The sequence below is a fragment of the Lygodium microphyllum genome, chromosome 18 (assembly GCF_053477565.2).
Source record: "Lygodium microphyllum isolate KBCC chromosome 18, Lygodium_microphyllum_v1.1.10, whole genome shotgun sequence".
Lineage (NCBI taxonomy): Eukaryota > Viridiplantae > Streptophyta > Polypodiopsida > Schizaeales > Lygodiaceae > Lygodium > Lygodium microphyllum.
Genome location: NC_141152.1, coordinates 66399467 through 66417032, shown reverse-complemented (window position 1 = coordinate 66417032; position 17566 = coordinate 66399467). Strand labels below are relative to the sequence as shown.

Sequence of the window (17566 nt, the reverse complement as noted above, 5' to 3'; positions counted from 1 at the left end):
AAATGAAATGAAATGATAAATTTAAAATTCATTTACACCACAGTAAGTTTGAAAGTTTCGTATTTAAGTCGTCTCTCCTTTCATTTTTTCCCATTGCTCTCCACTCTACCCTCCACCTTTCTATCCTTCATTATCACAGCCATGGCACGTTCCAAGCTTCCTATCAAAAAGGCGCCTGCGAGAGCAAGAGCTCAACACTCTTCCGAATCTAGTGAGCGTACTGTGAGTGACAAAGATCCCCTGGTGACCGATAATGGTGGCCCTACTGCAGCCAATAATGGTGGCGCTACTGTGGCCAACAATGGTGGCCCTAGTATGGTCGATAATGATGGTTCGCCATTGTCCAGAAATGGTGGTCCACATGCTCCAGCTGCTCCACCTCCCACTACTGCTCCAACTCGTAATACACGCCCTCCAACACATAAAAAGCGAAGATGGAGACCAGGCACAGCTGCGCTACGCGAGATAAGGAAATTCCAGAAGAGTGCCGACTTGATTATTCCTAAGGCACCATTCTCCAGGTTGGTGCGAGAAATACTGCAAGATCTACAGTCAGGGCATCATCACAAGTTCTTTTCGAGGAACCAGGCAAGGAATGTGGGGCGATGGTCAAGCCAATCCTTGCTTGCTCTCCAAGAAGCAGTTGAAAGCTACTTGATTGATCTAATGAGTGATGGTCAACTTTTAGCCATTCATGCCCGACATATCACTATTAAGCCCATAGATCTGGTTCTTGTTCGCAGGATCCGCAATAACAAGGATGCATTTAATCTTAATGTCAACAATATGCTTTGAGAAGCTACCTTGTAATTGGATCTATGTTTTTAGCTCAGGTTTGGTTGTAGATTGTAAGGATCTTAGTTTTGGGTTATCTTTCCAATAGACCTTCAAGTATTTGATAGTAGTGGCCTGCAAAATGGAGCTAAATTTTCCCTAGCTCTAGTCGTACTTGGTGCGATGCACTATCTACCGTGTATTTCATAGTTTCGCAATGCTAAATCCAATATGTGATATTCTATTTTGACCATGTTTCGCATTGTGTGAATTTTCAAGTTTCCAATTTTGTAAGTAGTTTTGTTGAGGATAAATTCAATGTGCAACCACGTATACGTCGGTGATCAGTTGTACATGGGCCGATGCACTATATCCTTACTATATTTAGTGGTTTGGCAACAGTATATCTGATGCGATATTCCATTTTACCCATGATTTATTTTTTGTCAATTTTTAAGTTTCCAATGTTTCGCATTGCGAGGTTGACAATACATTTAATCTGCAGTTGCACACACTCATTATCAATACATTTAATCTACAGTTGCGAGGTTGACAATACATTATCAGTGCAGTATAATGCAGTTAACGCATTTTCAAAAAAAGATTGAACCGTCAAATTTATAAATCGGAATCTGGTGAAACTTCACCCTCATGCTGGGCATTAGAAAAACTCATTTATATTAAAAATTTGGCCCCATCAGAAGCCTCTGGGTCACCTGTCCGGAGGCTCGCGTCTGGGGCCCTGAATCCCCAACAGAAGCCTCTGGGTCACCTGTCCGGAGGCTCGCGTCTGGGGCCCTGAATCTGGGGATTCAGGGCCCCAGACGTGAGCCTCCGCCCAGATTCAGGGCCCCAGACGCGAGCCTCCGGACAGGTGATCCAGAGGCTTCTGTTGGGGCCAAAAAAAATTTGGATGGTTGATGTGTCCTTGAGGAGTCTACAGGTAAAATTTCATGTGAATCGGAGCACTGGTGATATTTTTCCTAAGCGTGGATTCATTAATTGAAATTTTAGGGTTTTTGAAAAGTTTGGCTATAAGTTTAAAGTTTCACCTCATTTTACACATTTCACTTTTGAGTTCTGAGTTCTCTCTCCTAGAAGACATGGTACGCACCAAGCAAGCGGCCCGGAGATACCCCCCTGGAAATTCCATACGGCAGCCACGTCCTCCAGCTCCACCACCACCACCACCACGCCAGCATCGCAAGCATCGATGGAAGCCAGGCACAGTGGCTCTTCGCGAGATCCGCCACTACCAGAAGACCACTCACCTCCTGATACCGAAGGCTCCATTCCAAAAGTTGGTGCGGGAGATCATGGAGAGCATACTGATCATGAACAACAGGAACCAGTTTCCAAACACATCACGCGCGAAACAACCGGATCGCTGGACTGCCCAGGCCCTCCTCACACTACAAGAAGCTGCTGATGCCTACCTCATCGACTTATTTGGAGACTCAGTCTATGCAGCGGTGCATGCAAGGAGGGTCACTGTCACCGAGAGGGATCTGCGGATAGTCAGGTTCTTTCGGCGATGGAAAGATAGTCCTCGCGGAGGTCAGCAAGGATAGAGGTGTACAAACTCAAAAGCACATGGAATGTAGCTTCTGAAGACATTTTGTAAAGCCTTGGTCGTAATGAACCCCATGTAAAATTATTATTAATACAAATACAAAGTTTTTGGCGCGTCTTATTTTTGTTTAGTCACTTGATATTTATTTTATTTACGTCGTTGAGTTATCGTTACATGCGTTCGAACAAATACATGTTGCGCACGAATTCGATAAAGCACTGTGTATTAAATTTAGGGTACGAATCGTGTTACGTATAAATTCGATAAATAAATGTAACATTCAAGTAAAAAAAAACAGTAAATGACACGTATCACAAACTACATTGCACGCGAATCCAACAAACATCAGTTTTCATTACTTGAAGAGAAGATTACAAAGTGCAGTACATGAGTGATGCGATATCAGTAGGCAATAAGTACATCTATTCTCTCCTAGGCTTCTTGGAGCTAGGCTCCCCATGGTCAGAGCTATTCTTGATCATAGGCAACAATACATTTTGCCCCAATAGTTCCTATCTAATGACAGTGGGGTCTTCAACACCGGCAACCATGCCACGGGCCACCATGGAGAAAAGTGGGCCAGACCTAGTACTCGTGAATAAGTAGAGAAGCTTCGAACGTCGAAGCAACACTACTTTCTCCAGGCTGGAGTTGGTCGGGATGGTCTTGAAGGGCCCAGCCTTTGTTAGTGCCCTCAACTTCAAGAAGTTCTCTGCAAAAGCAGGGGAGCATGTCTTATGAAATACAATAATGTCGTTGACAAGCTGCCCAACATACTCCTTCAATGCCGAGTCTTGCACCCTTCCTTGGCTACCAGATCGGCCACCCTGCCTAGATGAAAACTCATCTATATAGACAATCTCCTGCAACACACAAGTTCAGTATCAGACTCACTATGCATGGAGTGTGCTGAAGATATATAAATCATATTCATATGAAACTTAACCAGTAGGGCCTCTAGGGCATCGGGAGCACACACATGTGTTTTTGTCGGGATCGGGCCCCCAGAAGTGCCCTGGCCGGAGGCTCACGTCTGGGGGCCTGAATCATGTGTTTTTGTCGGGATCGGGCCCCCAGAAGTGCCCTGGCCGGAGGCTCGCGTCTGGGGGCCTGAATCTGCAGATTCAGGCCCCCAGACGCGAGCCTCCGGCCAGGGCACTTCTGGGGGCACGATCCCGACAAAAACACATGTGTGTGCTCCCGATGCCCTAGAGGCCCTACTGGTTAAGTTTCATATGAAACCGAGAACATTACCTTCTCTGCATCATCTATCTGCCGCTGTAATGGAGCATCCAGGTCTGCTCCTACCACTGGGCTGCCCTCGTCTCTCTCCTGGGTAGGCACTGCATAGTCGGGTCGAGGACCAAAAAGGCTTTCCTGCAACCGCTCGAACTCCTCATCAGAGATCTGATACTGTGGCGCCGCATCCTCAATCTACTCCTGGATGCTCACAATGGCAGAGATGTCATCGATGCTCGTGCCATCATAACGAGCCACCTCATCAACATGTGGTGGGGCATCCTGTAAATCAAAATCTATGAAATCACTAGGTGCATCACGCACCATGATACAGTATAGTTCTTCTTCCCTAAGCTCCAACAACTCTAGCACATCCTGCATGAGTAGATATTCCACCCCCTCGATGGTGATAGCATGGAGAGAAGAGAGGGGTGGCTCTTCGCTCGTGGGCATCTCATCAGGGCAGGGAGGTGGGTGCACAATGGCCAAGCTCTGTGCTGCCTCAACACTCAGATCGAGAGTGATCTCCTCAGGCTCCCTCTCAAAGTACTCTAATAGTGGCCGAGAGGGTGCGTTGATGTCCTCGTCACTGTCCTCTTGCACCTCAGTGCACATAACATATATGGCAAAGGCGGCATCCCTCTCAATGAGATCCATCGTGACGTGGTCCTGTGACGAGGTGGGCACTGCTCTAGCGCGGAGATGTTGCCCCACATGCACCAGGGCTCGACTTATCACCTTTGCATGGCTGGATCCGGCACACAAACTATACAAAAAATCCATGGGAACCCACCTGAGAGTGGAGTCGGGAATAGAGCAAGTGAGAGGGTTCACTGCATCACAAAATGATGCTAATATACTAGAGTCAGGGTCTACAGCGGAAAGCGAGCTCTCTAGACTCAAGGTCACGCAAAACCTAGGGTATATCTGGTCCCCTATGTGCGCGTAGCATGTGGAACTGATCCATGCGGCGAAGGCGGGAGTGGTAGCCATGGCACACAAAGAGAGAAGGAATGAGAGCACAAGTGTAGGGAAGTGGAGAATGAAAGCGAAAATGAGTTTGGAGTTATAGCTTTTATGTGTCTAGGGTTTTAAATAAAGGTTCTTTATAAAGTTATTAATTCTAAAGTTTCAAATTAAAACTCTTACCTTAGTTTCTTTATTTCAGTACTTTAAAGTCACTGTTAAAATTACTCATACAGACAAACGCTTCGTTCTACATTATTATATCCTCGAATATGTTTGGGTCGCTGAGTATATTCAAGTCTAACGAGAGAAAATATATAATTTTTTAAAGAAAATAAATCTAAAAGGCCTTGAAATTCCCTTTGGATCCAATTTAATATTAAAATGTAATAAACGAGCAACAGAGATGCGCTACAATATATCATTGTGCAAAGACAATATTCTCTAGATTATAGACCTCTAACCTGTAATTTAATTATGATTTTTAACTGCACGATTGAGTAATTACAGTATGTATTATCGCACGCTTGGATCACAGTAAACTAAAATTTAAAGTACTCAGAAGTTCAAAAAAGGTATGTATTCGCTCTTTATAAAGTTTTTTTACAAGGATTCCACTATCTCAAGGATATGTGGAGAAGCACATTGTTTACATGTCATGGATTGCTCACTACGAGTCCTGACTTTTCTATTATCTAACTTGAAATAGAAGTTGTAGAGGGGCTCACTAGACATTAATTGGATTTCTTGTCTCAGAAAATAAATGGGCCAATGACTCTCTGCACTGACTACGAAAGGATTATGACCACTCCACAAGATTACCACATCTACGAGCGCTGTATGTGTGTCATCTCGGATATCTTGATCCAAGCTGATCCACTCCCCTCGCAAAAGTCGCCATCTTCTATATCGAAAGCGAACGCACAGAGTTTGTCTAGCAATGAAATACCTGTAATAAAAACAAAAATAATGGTAAGTGATCAATGCGACTAACATAACAATTCATCTAAGCGAGACCTATGTCAATTAAATCAAGGTATGCAAAGTAGTAAAAAAGTTTTACCTGAATGTAATATCAGATTGGTTGACCCTACACTCAATCGTCTCATCAAAATGTGTTCTTTTGACTTCCCAAGACTCACCCAATAGCTGACTCATCCATTCCTCGGATGGACACTTGCATTGATAAGTAATCTTTGTTTTCTTCAAAACATCACATGAACCAAACAAATGTGCAAACAATGAGAATGGAATAAACCAATTAAGATGCACATCTTTGGAGCCTGTGGTGGGTTTCATAGCACTATTGATGTCAGATTTTATCTTCGACTTGCAAGCTCCTGACAACTCCAAGCTACCAATGAACCATTCACCACTAGACAATGGCGGCAATGGGACATGCTGCAATCACTGGCTTTCTACCACATACAATGAATTATAAAAAAAGATATTTTGAGTGGCAAGTTGACTTGTAGAGGTATTATCATAGATCAAAGAACCTATCTCTTCATGCCAAACATGTATCTTGCCGCTTAAACATTCCACATTCTGCCATTCATGCAAAGTCGATGGATATAGAGCTGTCAATCAAACAAGACTGAATTAGAATACTGCAAAGACTTTTAAAAACAACTCTGATACAAAAGAATAATCAATGATAAAATTTAACAACTTACTGTTTTGTTTATAATTTGCAATGTTGTTCTCGTCGTGTACAGAGATTTGTTTATGCGTATAAACATGTTGAATCAACACTTCTATTACTGCACTTGTGCCATTAAACACTTTTCTGAACTCTAGAATTCTACCTTTCCAATGTTTGCTAGGGTTTGCAACATCCTTGCACTTGACCTTGAAACTCCCTCGAGTACTTGGGTGCATCAAAATCCAATCCAACTTATAATACTTATCACAAATCCAATTACCGCCATTATCTTTCCTGTTGAAGACCTCCACTGCAAGTATGCTACTGATATTTTTCCTCCGTGAAGACATCTGTAACAACCAAATACAAAAGTTACCTATCAACATGTGTATAATTTGCAAATGTTATCTCCAAATGAAATTAAATTTAAATGGATCAATTTAAAAAAGAAACATTGTACCTGTAATTTCTTTCACAAAGATCCCTAGATATGTTGAACAAGAAGTTGACTTATAGCAAGACCATTGTTCCTTCACTGACAGATTCCTGTAGTACAAAAACAAAAGAAATATTGGGTCAACACATACATATAACTTATATAGGCTTTGTCCAAATGCGTTGAAATTTAACCATGGAACAGTAGTAAAAAATGGCAATATACCTGTGGCTTTCTCTGCAAAAAATCCCAAAGATATTGTAGAAGTTGAGTTCTTAATAAATCATTGTTCTTCACCCTCGAAGATTCTTGGAGTAAAAAAACAAAGGAAAGCTCAGTATGCATGTAACTTGTATACATTTTGTCTAAACGAGATAAAATTTAACAGTGGAGCAACAAAAAAACAAGACAATATACCTGTAACTTTGTTTACAGAGAAACCCTAAGATGTTGAAGAAGAAGTTGAGTGTTCAAAATCCCAAAGATGTTGTAGAAGTTGAGTTCTTAATAAATCATTGTTCTTCACCCTCGGAGATTCTTGGAGTAAAAAAACAAAGGAAATCTCAGTATGCATGTAACTTGTATACATTTTGTCTAAACGAGATAAAATTTAACAGTGGAGCAACAAAAAAACAAGACAATATACCTATAACTTTGTTTACAGAGAAACCCTAAGATGTTGAAGAAGAAGTTGAGTATTCAAAATGTCACTATTATTGACTGTAAGAGACTCCTAGAGCATCAAAACAAAAGAAATTACATGTCAGAGAATGCACATAACTTGCACAGGTTTTCTCCAAACGAGATAAAACTTTACCATAGAACATCTATGGAAGAGAAAAATATACCTGTAGAGTTTTGTGAAGAGAATCTTAGGGCTTTGGTAAAACAAGCTCTGCTCTCATGAAACACATGAATCTCTCTCTGTGCTTGTGCAAAGCAAATGAAATTTTACAGGGTTACAGACATGGCAAGAAACAGTGAGGCTGTAAAATTTCGTCAGGAAAGAAGAAGCGGGGAAAGAGATATGACAAATTTGAGTTCCGCCTAAAAAAGAGGGGGAAACTGAAAAGGGGAGAAAAGAAAAGTCAAACATAAAAAATAAGAAAATGAAAATTCGAGGCACAAACTTCCAAGAAGCGACAGCTTTGTACTCCCCTTTTCCCTTATTTTATTGCTGAGGGAAGATTTGGTCCAAGATATGGCTAGAAGATTCATGTTACATGAATCTGGAATCCCAGCTCTCTCATTGGTTAGGCCTATATTTGTTTATTCACTCCTTAAGGGGCAAAAAAGAGAGTCCATATTTCTCCTAATGAATGGTGTTTCTAAAACCCCTTATTTTGAACTCACATGATACATATATATATATTCAAGAGTGACCCCTCGAGATGTTGTCTAGACTTTTGATATAGCCAAGATGTTGAAGACCTTGGTTTAGGCCAAGGTGATGTTGTCAAGGCTTTTAGGCCTACATGCTTTGGTTTAGGCTTGCTGCTCTCTTCTCCTCTTCCTAGTCTATTGTGCTCTATCTTCATAAATCTTTGAAATGCATCAAAGGAAAATCCCAAAGCCAAAATTTGTATGCTCAAGATAAGCGTCTTACTTCCATAAACCCCTTATTTCAATCTTGCAAGCATACCCCTTACAATATAGAACCAAATGTTTAAATTTTTTATCATTTTAATGGCTAAGGTTCCTTTTGTAAGGTTGTTCCAACTTCTGACTCTACTCTAAGTCCTATTTTTCAACAAAAAATCAACTAATATTTTTTCTTCATCTATCCCATACCCATTTCAAAGCTTCACTCTTAATCCATTTTGAAGTATGTGCTCCTATTTCATTTTGGAGTCGTGCTTCTATTTAGTAGAGAGAATATATGCCATCATAGGTAATTCTATTGTAGTTAGGCGCCAACAATGGAAATTGGGGTGCCACACATGTTCTACCAAGAGCATCTCAACTTCTCCAAGGTTCAAGGGATTTGTTGGGTTAAAGACACTAACACTAGCTTGAGTTGCTCTCACAAATCACAACATCAACTTGATCCAATCTTCAAATAGAATCGCTAGGGTACCTAGCTAATTGAGCCAATGGCCACACAATCTTTGAATAGACTCACTAGGGTACCTAGCTAATTGAGCTAGTGACCACACAATCTTCTAATAGAATCACTAGGGTGCCTAGCTAATTGAGCTAGTGACTACACGATCTTGGCTTTGAGAGGCTTGATTGATGTCAAGCAAGAATCCTCAATGTAGGATAGTGATTGTGAAAAGATAGAATTTTACTCGCTTAGGACATGAACTGTATATCATAACCCTTCCAACTCTTTGTGAATCAAACATACACTTTCACGAGTGTAAGCTGCTAGGAGCATCAATAACTAGGGGACTATTCAATTGTCTTGTGTTCTAGTGAGGACTTTTGAGTAAGGGAGCTTTATGGAATCACATTATCGACACAGAGTGAATTCCAATAGTCTCAAGCGATGTCTTGCAATTGAAAGCTATGTGCATCAAGCAAACCCCATGACTTGTTGAAAAGCCATGCTTAAAGCAACACTTCTTGGAATAACTCTCCCAAGAGCCTTGCCATTCCTTACATACTAACAAACAATGTAGAAACTGGAGGCCGCATTCACACTTTCAATTTTCATGTGGCCATGCCTTATCACCTTGATTAGCCACATTTAAGGTAGGTACATTTCATATCAATGTGAGAACTACCCAATTGTGACCAAAGGGGTAAAGGAAACTACACTCGAAGGCCACATTGCATACTGTTAAAAATTTATTTGTGCATGGTATAGTATTGATTAGAAAGTAAAAAATCCTAATTGAGCACAAGTTGCACTTGAGGAACTTGAACTATACATGAATACATTGAATAAGAAAAGTAAAAGCCTATATTTGCATTATACACAATCATCACAAGAAACTAAGAAAAAAAACTATGAATGCAATTAATCCTACAAAAGAAGCCATTTGACAAAAAATTGCAAAGAAGTGCAATAAGAAAAAGAACCTTAGATGCAAAGAGGGACAAGAACCATACTTGAAAAACAATAACAAGGGAATAACAAACCAAGAGGGATTGGCATGCCACCAAGAATGCTCAAAGAAACATGAGCTAAGTAAGAGAACTCCTAAAAGAGCAAGCTAGAAAGTGGGCACACCTAGCAATAGATCTCATAGCTTAAACAAAAATAGAAGGACAAAAATAAGGAAATCCCACATCCAAATGAAAGAAAAACAAAGACTATAGTGCTTAATGTGCATCTCTAGCCTACAAAGATAAATCAAGTAACAACCATTTTAGCACCTAGCATGCAATATATTGAATACATGAAAAATTTCCAAACTAATACCCATCTTCCTCAAGGGACACCATCTTGTTATCTAAACTAACCAACCTCATTGAAAACTTGGTCTTACAAGAGGAGATAAGAGCCATGGCCACCTCAAGCTTGAATAGAGTTGACGTGGGCTTTAACCTAAATATAATTCCTATTAGATATTTAGCTGCTAATCATAGAGTTGCCTAGTAAAAAAAAAGATAGTGTAGGTGGAAGGACAACACAAGAAATACTACCAGATTTGGTAGAGGAGAGGAGGCTAGGGAAAGATCTACTAACACAAGCCTCTAGATTCTTATCGACTCTTATAACTAGCAAGATGAATGGGACCATGAGCAAACGTCGAGGAGAGAATTAGCACTCAAAGCACACCTCACTCCTTCCAAACTTCTCATTAAATGAATGTGAGGATAACTCCACTAATGAGCAAAATAGTACCACTCTGGCAGCCTCCATCTAAGTTGGATTAGGAATCACAGCTAACACCAAGAACCAAATTAAGATCCCCATACTTGTGAAGCAAATTGAGTAATACAAAGAGGGCAATGATTCATATAGTTTTATGGAGCAGTTTGAGTAACTCTACGAGGCCAACAACCTTTAGGACACACAAACAAGAAAGCACAAGCCTTCAATCTATGTTTGATAAGAAAAGGTAGAATCTTGTTCACCAGCTTGGACAAAGCTCAAAGGAATGATTTGAAGTACTCAAGGGTCTCCTTATTAAAAATTCTCAAAAGCATAGTACATGGATAACCTCATGGTCAAGCTCATGAATGTAAGCGAGAAAGACAAGGAGGGACTCCATGATTATATCACACATGTCTGAAGTTTTTAATGGCCCATAAACCTTTTGAGAAGTTAGGTATTGACTTTGTCAAACCCATCTTTTTTGCAACTCAGTTGTTGTAAGAAAAATACATCGTCCTGAAAATTGACTACCTAACAAAATGGGTTGAGGTGAGTGCCACTTGAAAGAATGATATTAGGATAACATCTAAGCTCTTATGGAAGAATGTGATCTCTCGATTATGTTGCCCCATCAAGATTGTGAGTGACCATAGTACACATTTCCTCGACAAAGCGATTGCTTGCTTGTTGTCCACCTTCATGGTTATTCACCAAAAAGATCACCCTAGTATCCTCAAGTTAATGGCCAAGCAAAGGCAATAGAACATATCTTGATTAATGTGCTTATAAAAATAGTCTCAACCCAGGCTGCACTAACACAGATATAACAAATTCGTATAATACAAAAAATGTAGTACTATTATATGATGGCCCCTAAGAATAGAGTAGGAATACAATGTATGAAACAAAAACGCGTAATCAAAGGCGTGAATTATTGTATTGGATTAATGATAATATTAGTGGAAAAATTCTTTCTTATAAAAGAGGTTTTTAGTACCATTAGTTTGATGACCCTTTAAATCATGATCCAACTTGACCTTTCATGCTTAATAATGTAAAAGATCCTCATTGACCTTTCATGCTTGACAATGTAAAAGATCCTCCTTGACCTTTCATGATTCATTGTTTACAAAGTTAAAATAATGGCAATATGTGTTTTTCTTGTGACAACTTTTCAATAGTTCATGGTTGGGTCTTGAAATATTTTGGTGTGGCAAGGCTAGCCATTGCAGTTGTTTTTCACGTTCTCTTTATGGTGATAATGAATTTCCTTTTACTTTGCACCTACTTTAGAGAAATGGTATCACATAATAAGGTTGAAAGACACATTTGATACTAGTTTACAAACAAAGTTGAAGCTAAGTAACCTACATTGTTGTGTTGTACATCACATTTTTGTTTATACTATCTTATATGTGCCACCATTTGATAAAGCATTTAAGATGTGAACAAGTTTCCAAGAAAATCTATTTATCAAGCTCAATATTATGACCATAAGTGATAGTTTAATTGTTGCCTCCCCTTGCACCCACCATAATAGTATCACATAATAAGGTTTAATATGAATTTCCTATTACTTTGCATCTACTTTAAAAGAAATGGTATCAAGTAATAAGGTTGAAAGATACATTGGATACTAATTTACAAACAAAGTTGAAGCTAACCTACATTGTTGTGTTGTACATCACATTTATGTTTATGCCATCTTTTCTTTGCCACCATTTGATAAAGCATTTAAGATGCAAACAAGTTTCCAAGAAAATCTATTTATTAGGCTCAATATTATGACAATAATTGATAGTTTAATTGTTGCCTCCCCTTGCACCACTCCCCCCCCCCCCCCCCCCCCCCCCAAAACCAAAAAAAAAAGAAACTAAAAATGACTAAAATGAGAATATTTTACAATATGTGATCCATGTGCTGATTTGGGAAACCCACCACATAGATCATAGCCCCTTCACAGTATCTATTCCTTCCCTCTGCTGATTTGGGAAACCCACCACATAGATCATAGCCCCTTCACAGTATCTATTCCTTCCCTCTTTCTAGAAGCTAATTACAACTCAAAGTGCATGTTGATCTAGTTTGTTGTCAAAGTTTTAAGTTATGGATTCCTTTCAAAAAGGACAAGTTGTTTTGTTGTTCTAGCTTTAATGACGTGACAAAAATTTAAGGATGGGAAGGGTAACATCATTGTAAAGGCTACGGCTAAAGACAAAATCGACATGGCTATAGTTCCTAAGGTATAACAAACGTGGTCGCTTGGGCAACGTATTAGCAAATGTTCGAACATCATGGTGATGAGCAAGCCCATCACTTCCCCCATACACAACCAACATGGGTATACTCTGAGGAAGGCTAGAGACATCATAAAGAGGTGGCACCTCACTTCCATTGTATCTAGCCATGTTCGCCTCCATACTACCATAGTCATAAGCGTGGAAAATGCCCGATCGTATGCCTAACAAAGTTCACAAATTTATTCAAGGTTAGCGTGAGTAATTTGGTAAGGAAATAGTCAATTAAACAAAGAAGTTTACACCTATGAATTCTTTAGGTTTTAAGTACATAACTTTGTAAGAGTAGTGCCAAAAGAGTTTCTTGCTAGTCAAGGAAGTAAACTCAGTGTTGTGTGGCATCTTCATTAGTCCATTCATGCTATCAATATTTAAGGTCACACACTTAGTAGACTTGTGTGGCACTACTTCTCACCTCATGTATGGTTAAATTATTCGTGACTTTATATGCTGACTCTCCTCCACAAATTGAGAGCACTTCTAATACGGTGACAATTAGTTAAATGTTTCAGTGCGACTCGTTTGCAGGCAATTAGTCCTTATTAGCCTTTAAGAGAGAGGTTATACGGATGGAAATGTATTGATTATGTGATTCTTACTCTTGAGTTGGGTGATTATGTGATTCTTACCCTGGGTCAGGGATGCAATGTCCTTGAAGGACGTGTAAGAAGAGCCCCCCGTCAAGATGCTGTAAACACTCGGAGGATCGATGCAGCAAGAATTGCCTGTGAAAGACCATCTATAAGCTGATAAATAAGTAGTAGAGGTACTTAAAATAGTGATGCAGCAAGAATTGCTTGTCAAAGACCATGTATAATTGGGTAAATTAGTAGTAGAGGTACTCAAATAAGTGATGAGGAATAACTGCCTGTCATAAAACCATGTATAAGTGGATAAACTAATAGTGGTAGTTAAAGAGTGATGCAACAAGAATTGCCTGTCAAAAACATGTTAAGAACACAGAACAAAACATATGGATTACAATCTTTGTTTACCCATAAATGTCGCAATGAGCTGCTGCTTCACCGGTGATGCGTCTTTCAAACTTGGTGAGAAGACGTTTGAGAAGCTGTGGAACATACCCTTCTCTTATGAGATCGTTCACTTAAACATGGCCATGACAAAAGGCAGCTAATGTGACTAGTTTCTGTTCTTTCCTGGTTTGCTAAAAGAAGATTCAATAGGAGATTCTACTGAGTTGCATGAAATGTTAGGCAAAGTTCTTCCCATAGCCCTTTTGTTTGTTTGCAAGAGAGATTGATTAGCTTACGGTGAGAAGCTGAAGCGACCAATTCCCGAGGTGTAGCCAAACTACATTAAGAAGAGAATCGAGTTTGGTTAGAAGAAGGTAAAGTTTTGACATCTCATACATAACAAATTAGCTCTCAAATAACCTTCGGCATCTCATATACACAAGATGTTTTTGACATTTTTCCATATGTCAGTGGGAAAAGAGGCTCTTTTCACTTGTATTTCCAAAATTTAGTGTTCAACATCATGAGCTTCTCCTCTGGAGACACCGCACACCTAGCTAGGTGTGGTTGGGGGCAAGGGGCTGCTGGCCTGGGTGCCTCACAAAAGCCCATGATGTTGTCGTAATTCACAATGTGGGAATTATGGTCACGGGAGTTTGTCTAAAACTTTTTGTGCTATGACAAAGCTCATACACTCAATCCAACTGTCATAGTTATAGAATGCATGCTCAACTGTAATAACCTAAGTTGGCAAGTTTGTTCTGAAATAACAAAAATCCAATGTAATAATTAATGTAGATCCTTCTACATGAAGGAACCCAGTAAATATATTAATACCTCTGCAAATCCGGATGCGTAGAGTCCCCTCATAAGGGGTGTTCTCAGATGGCGTAAGAATATGATGGGAGCAACCAAAGTAGCCGATTTAATTATGCTATCAGTCTCTGGATATAAACTCATGGCTGCCATTGCGACACGTGCACCCTACACGCATGCAGAAAAACATGCTGTAGATTAAATTCTTAATTGAGAGACTAATGACAAGATTGAACTTTGCCATCTTCAAATCAGTGGATGGAAATGGTTAATACACTGAATGATAAGCCGTTGTCAATCAAAGGAGTCTAATGAGGATACCTCAGAGAATGCAACCAAGTGAACTGGGTGTTGGTCAGATACAGCAAAGACAAATTCCAAGACTGATCGGAAGTCGTACCTAGCAAGCTCATCTGTACACCAATCCCAATAGTCCTGAACGAAAAATTGCAAAAACTTGTGAAATTAAGGCCATTGTACTCGTAAACGCATATGGGATGGCCCTGACATTAGGTGGTCCAATACTTGGTTCAGCTCATGCATGCAACGGATCAGGTAAGGAAGTATGTATTGTTGAAGCTTGAAAAGAAAGCAAGCACCACTGGTGAGCATGTGAAGAATGTAATGGGCTTTAAATTTTAAAAAGTTCAGCTTTGCACTTCTGCTAGACTAAGCATTATACACAACCTGCAATCTGACATAATAAAGCTTTAGATTTAAGAATAACCTGTTTACAGGAAGTAGGACAATGGCAGACAAAGACTTAACCAGTGTTCATAAAAAAACCAAGGTTTAATGAAATGAATCGCAATAGTTCAAAACTGAAAGAAGGCTGCTTAAAACCTCTAACTTTATAAGAATTTTGGCTATAAAAATGGCAAATACATGTAATTTGATCTGAAAATCTAAAGGTTTTTATATCTGCTACCAAAAATATTTTTGTAGGAACACTGAGACTTACAGGATGGCTGGAGTTGAGGGTGGCATGGCCAAAGGACCACCTGCTCGCGCGGAAATTCACAATCCACACACTGTAGCCCTGATTGGCAGCTGCAAGGGGCAAGGGCCAGCCAATGGGACTATCATGAGGGGTGGTGGAGGATGATGATGGCTCTCTTGTACGACCATGATCAGCTGATGATGATGCTGTAGTAGCTGAAATGTCATGCAATGATGATGGTGATGCCGTGTACTGCTTTTTGTTCTTCTCCAGGTCGTAGAACCATACATCCCCAGCTCCAACGAGGGTGGAAGGCAAGAAAATGAGGGGGCCTTTGGCTGCCATGGCAGCTCGAGTGATGCCCGAGACAGCGATGCTCTGGAGGCTCAATATGAAGCCATCAGAGGTGGAGACCTGCTTAAAGTGGGCACAGTGAATCTATTAGAAAGGGAAGGGGTATAATGCATTGCATATAGTGAATATGTGTGTGTGTGTGTGTGTGTGTGTGTGTGTGTGTGTGTGTGTGAGAGAGAGAGAGAGAGAGAGAGAGAGAGAGAGAGAGAGAGACCGCATATTCTGTGCATGTGTAGTGGCCAAATGGAGCAATGACCAGAGAGCAAAAACCACTTCCCAGCTGTTGCTGCTGTTGCTGATCATGAGTAGAAGAAGTAGAAGTAACCAATTGCTTCTCGAATTTGATGATCCCAGCTTCCACAAACCCACTCTTGTAATGGAAGCTGGCCGAGATCAGGAGTGAATTAACGAAACCCACCAACAACAGATTGAAAAATATCCTCATCCTGTTCTCTCTCTCTCTCTCTCTCTCTCTCTCTCTCTCTGTGTCTGTGCGCGCGCGCGAGAGAGAACGGAATGTGGTACCGTTATCTACCGTGCCTCTTGTGTGTGTCGACCGAGGCAAGATCACAGCTCGTTAAATCAAGAACCTCATCGCTCGCTTCCTTTACCGTTCTTTCCTACTCCGTTTATATAGTCGGCTGAGTGAGACCCTTTTGTGCCAAAGGTAGGGTAGCTAGTACCTACTACCAATTGAGAAACTAGATACAAATTAGGAAGCTTGTACGACATCTCTCTCTCTCTCTCTGCCCTCCTCGAAGTTGGGATTCTACCTCCTCTAGACTCTAGAGTCTACAGTCTCATCTCTTATTCCAAATTCTAATCACCAACAAACTTGGAAGTTGGGACCTCTTCGCACCAGAGTTTTCATTTTGAAACCGTCCCCCAGAAAAAGAAAAGAGTGGGTGGCCCTCTAAAGACCTTCGCAGCTGCAAACGAGAGAGGGTAAAAAGAAATGTGGGAGAAGGTGGCAAGAATAAGCAGGTTAAGCTCTGCTGCCCTTCACCGGTAGCATCATCCATCGGCTTTCCATCACCATGTCTAAGAAGAGAAAATAGGAAGTAAAAGAGAGAAGCTAATTGGCATGTCCACCTCCGAATCCAAAACAGCCTGCCCATATCATTGCTGCATCAAAAGGAAGGAGACGAGGATAAAGATTTTACTTTTTTACAAATATTTGAGGAGTGTATATTGAAGCATTTAATTTGCAAAGCCTAGAAAGCATTCGGATTTATCTAATCTTTGTGTTTAATACAATGGGAAAATCCAAGAAGACAAAATGTTACGCTATTTGCTTTAGACACAAATATATAAGTTTAATTAATGACATATAGGGCAGATACAGAATTATGCCAAATTGTCTAAAATATTGGCAAGTGAATGTTCATCTATTTTCCCAAGCTTACATGCTAATCCCCAAAACCACACCACTTTGGTTTTAACTACCGACCGAGAGACTATAAGAGTGTCTCCTCCAAAGACTGCTTGTATTCTTGCATTCCACATTTCCTATGACAAAATACTCATGGCAGATTGGAATGCAATTTCCTTGCTTCGTTTAGTGAATTTAGCCAAACCAAATATACATGTCTCTTTCTTTTCAACTTCACTCATTCTAGCCACGCTATTTGCTTTGTCTTCACATGGAAGACTGATTCTTGGCCAACTAAATAGCACTCATAGAATCCAAATGCATGTAGGAACCACATCGATAATACCAAGGTCTACGGTCAAACGGCCTAACTAGAGAGCCTCCTTTACAAACCTTTGTGATTGCAACATA

At 40.2% G+C, this 17566-nt stretch overlaps 1 protein-coding gene and 1 long non-coding RNA gene across 2 annotated transcripts; both read right to left on the bottom strand.

Annotated features, from left to right (window-relative positions):
- Positions 1 to 5386: 5386 nt before the first annotated feature.
- On the bottom strand, positions 5387 to 7168 carry LOC148020978 (uncharacterized). Its single transcript, XR_015694757.1, has 6 exons — positions 7051 to 7168; positions 6859 to 6941; positions 6658 to 6743; positions 6361 to 6547; positions 5616 to 6132; positions 5387 to 5501 (listed from the first exon to the last, which is right to left on the bottom strand). It is a non-coding gene; the product is annotated as an uncharacterized LOC148020978 (long non-coding RNA).
- Positions 7169 to 12316: 5148 nt separating this feature from the next.
- On the bottom strand, positions 12317 to 16548 carry LOC148020977 (triacylglycerol lipase 1-like). Its single transcript, XM_087699488.1, has 8 exons — positions 15998 to 16548; positions 15451 to 15843; positions 14811 to 14924; positions 14511 to 14657; positions 13970 to 14010; positions 13695 to 13768; positions 13329 to 13424; positions 12317 to 12863 (listed from the first exon to the last, which is right to left on the bottom strand). Exons 1-8 carry the CDS (start codon positions 16226 to 16228, stop codon positions 12553 to 12555), a joined length of 1407 nt encoding a protein of 468 aa, XP_087555614.1. The 5' UTR covers positions 16229 to 16548; the 3' UTR covers positions 12317 to 12552.
- Positions 16549 to 17566: the final 1018 nt, after the last annotated feature.

Excerpts from the sequence above, each read along its gene's own strand:
- LOC148020977 (XM_087699488.1), bottom strand. The coding sequence starts at position 16,228 with ATGAGGATATTTTTCAATCTGTTGTTGGTGGGTTTCGTTAATTCACTC. Across the intron at positions 13,425-13,694 it reads GCTCATTGCGACATTTATGG|GCAATTCTTGCTGCATCGAT; the intron begins GTAAACAAAGAT and ends GGTCTTTCACAG. Across the intron at positions 12,864-13,328 it reads CATTGCATCCCTGACCCAGG|GCATACGATCGGGCATTTTC; the intron begins GTAAGAATCACA and ends GAACTTTGTTAG.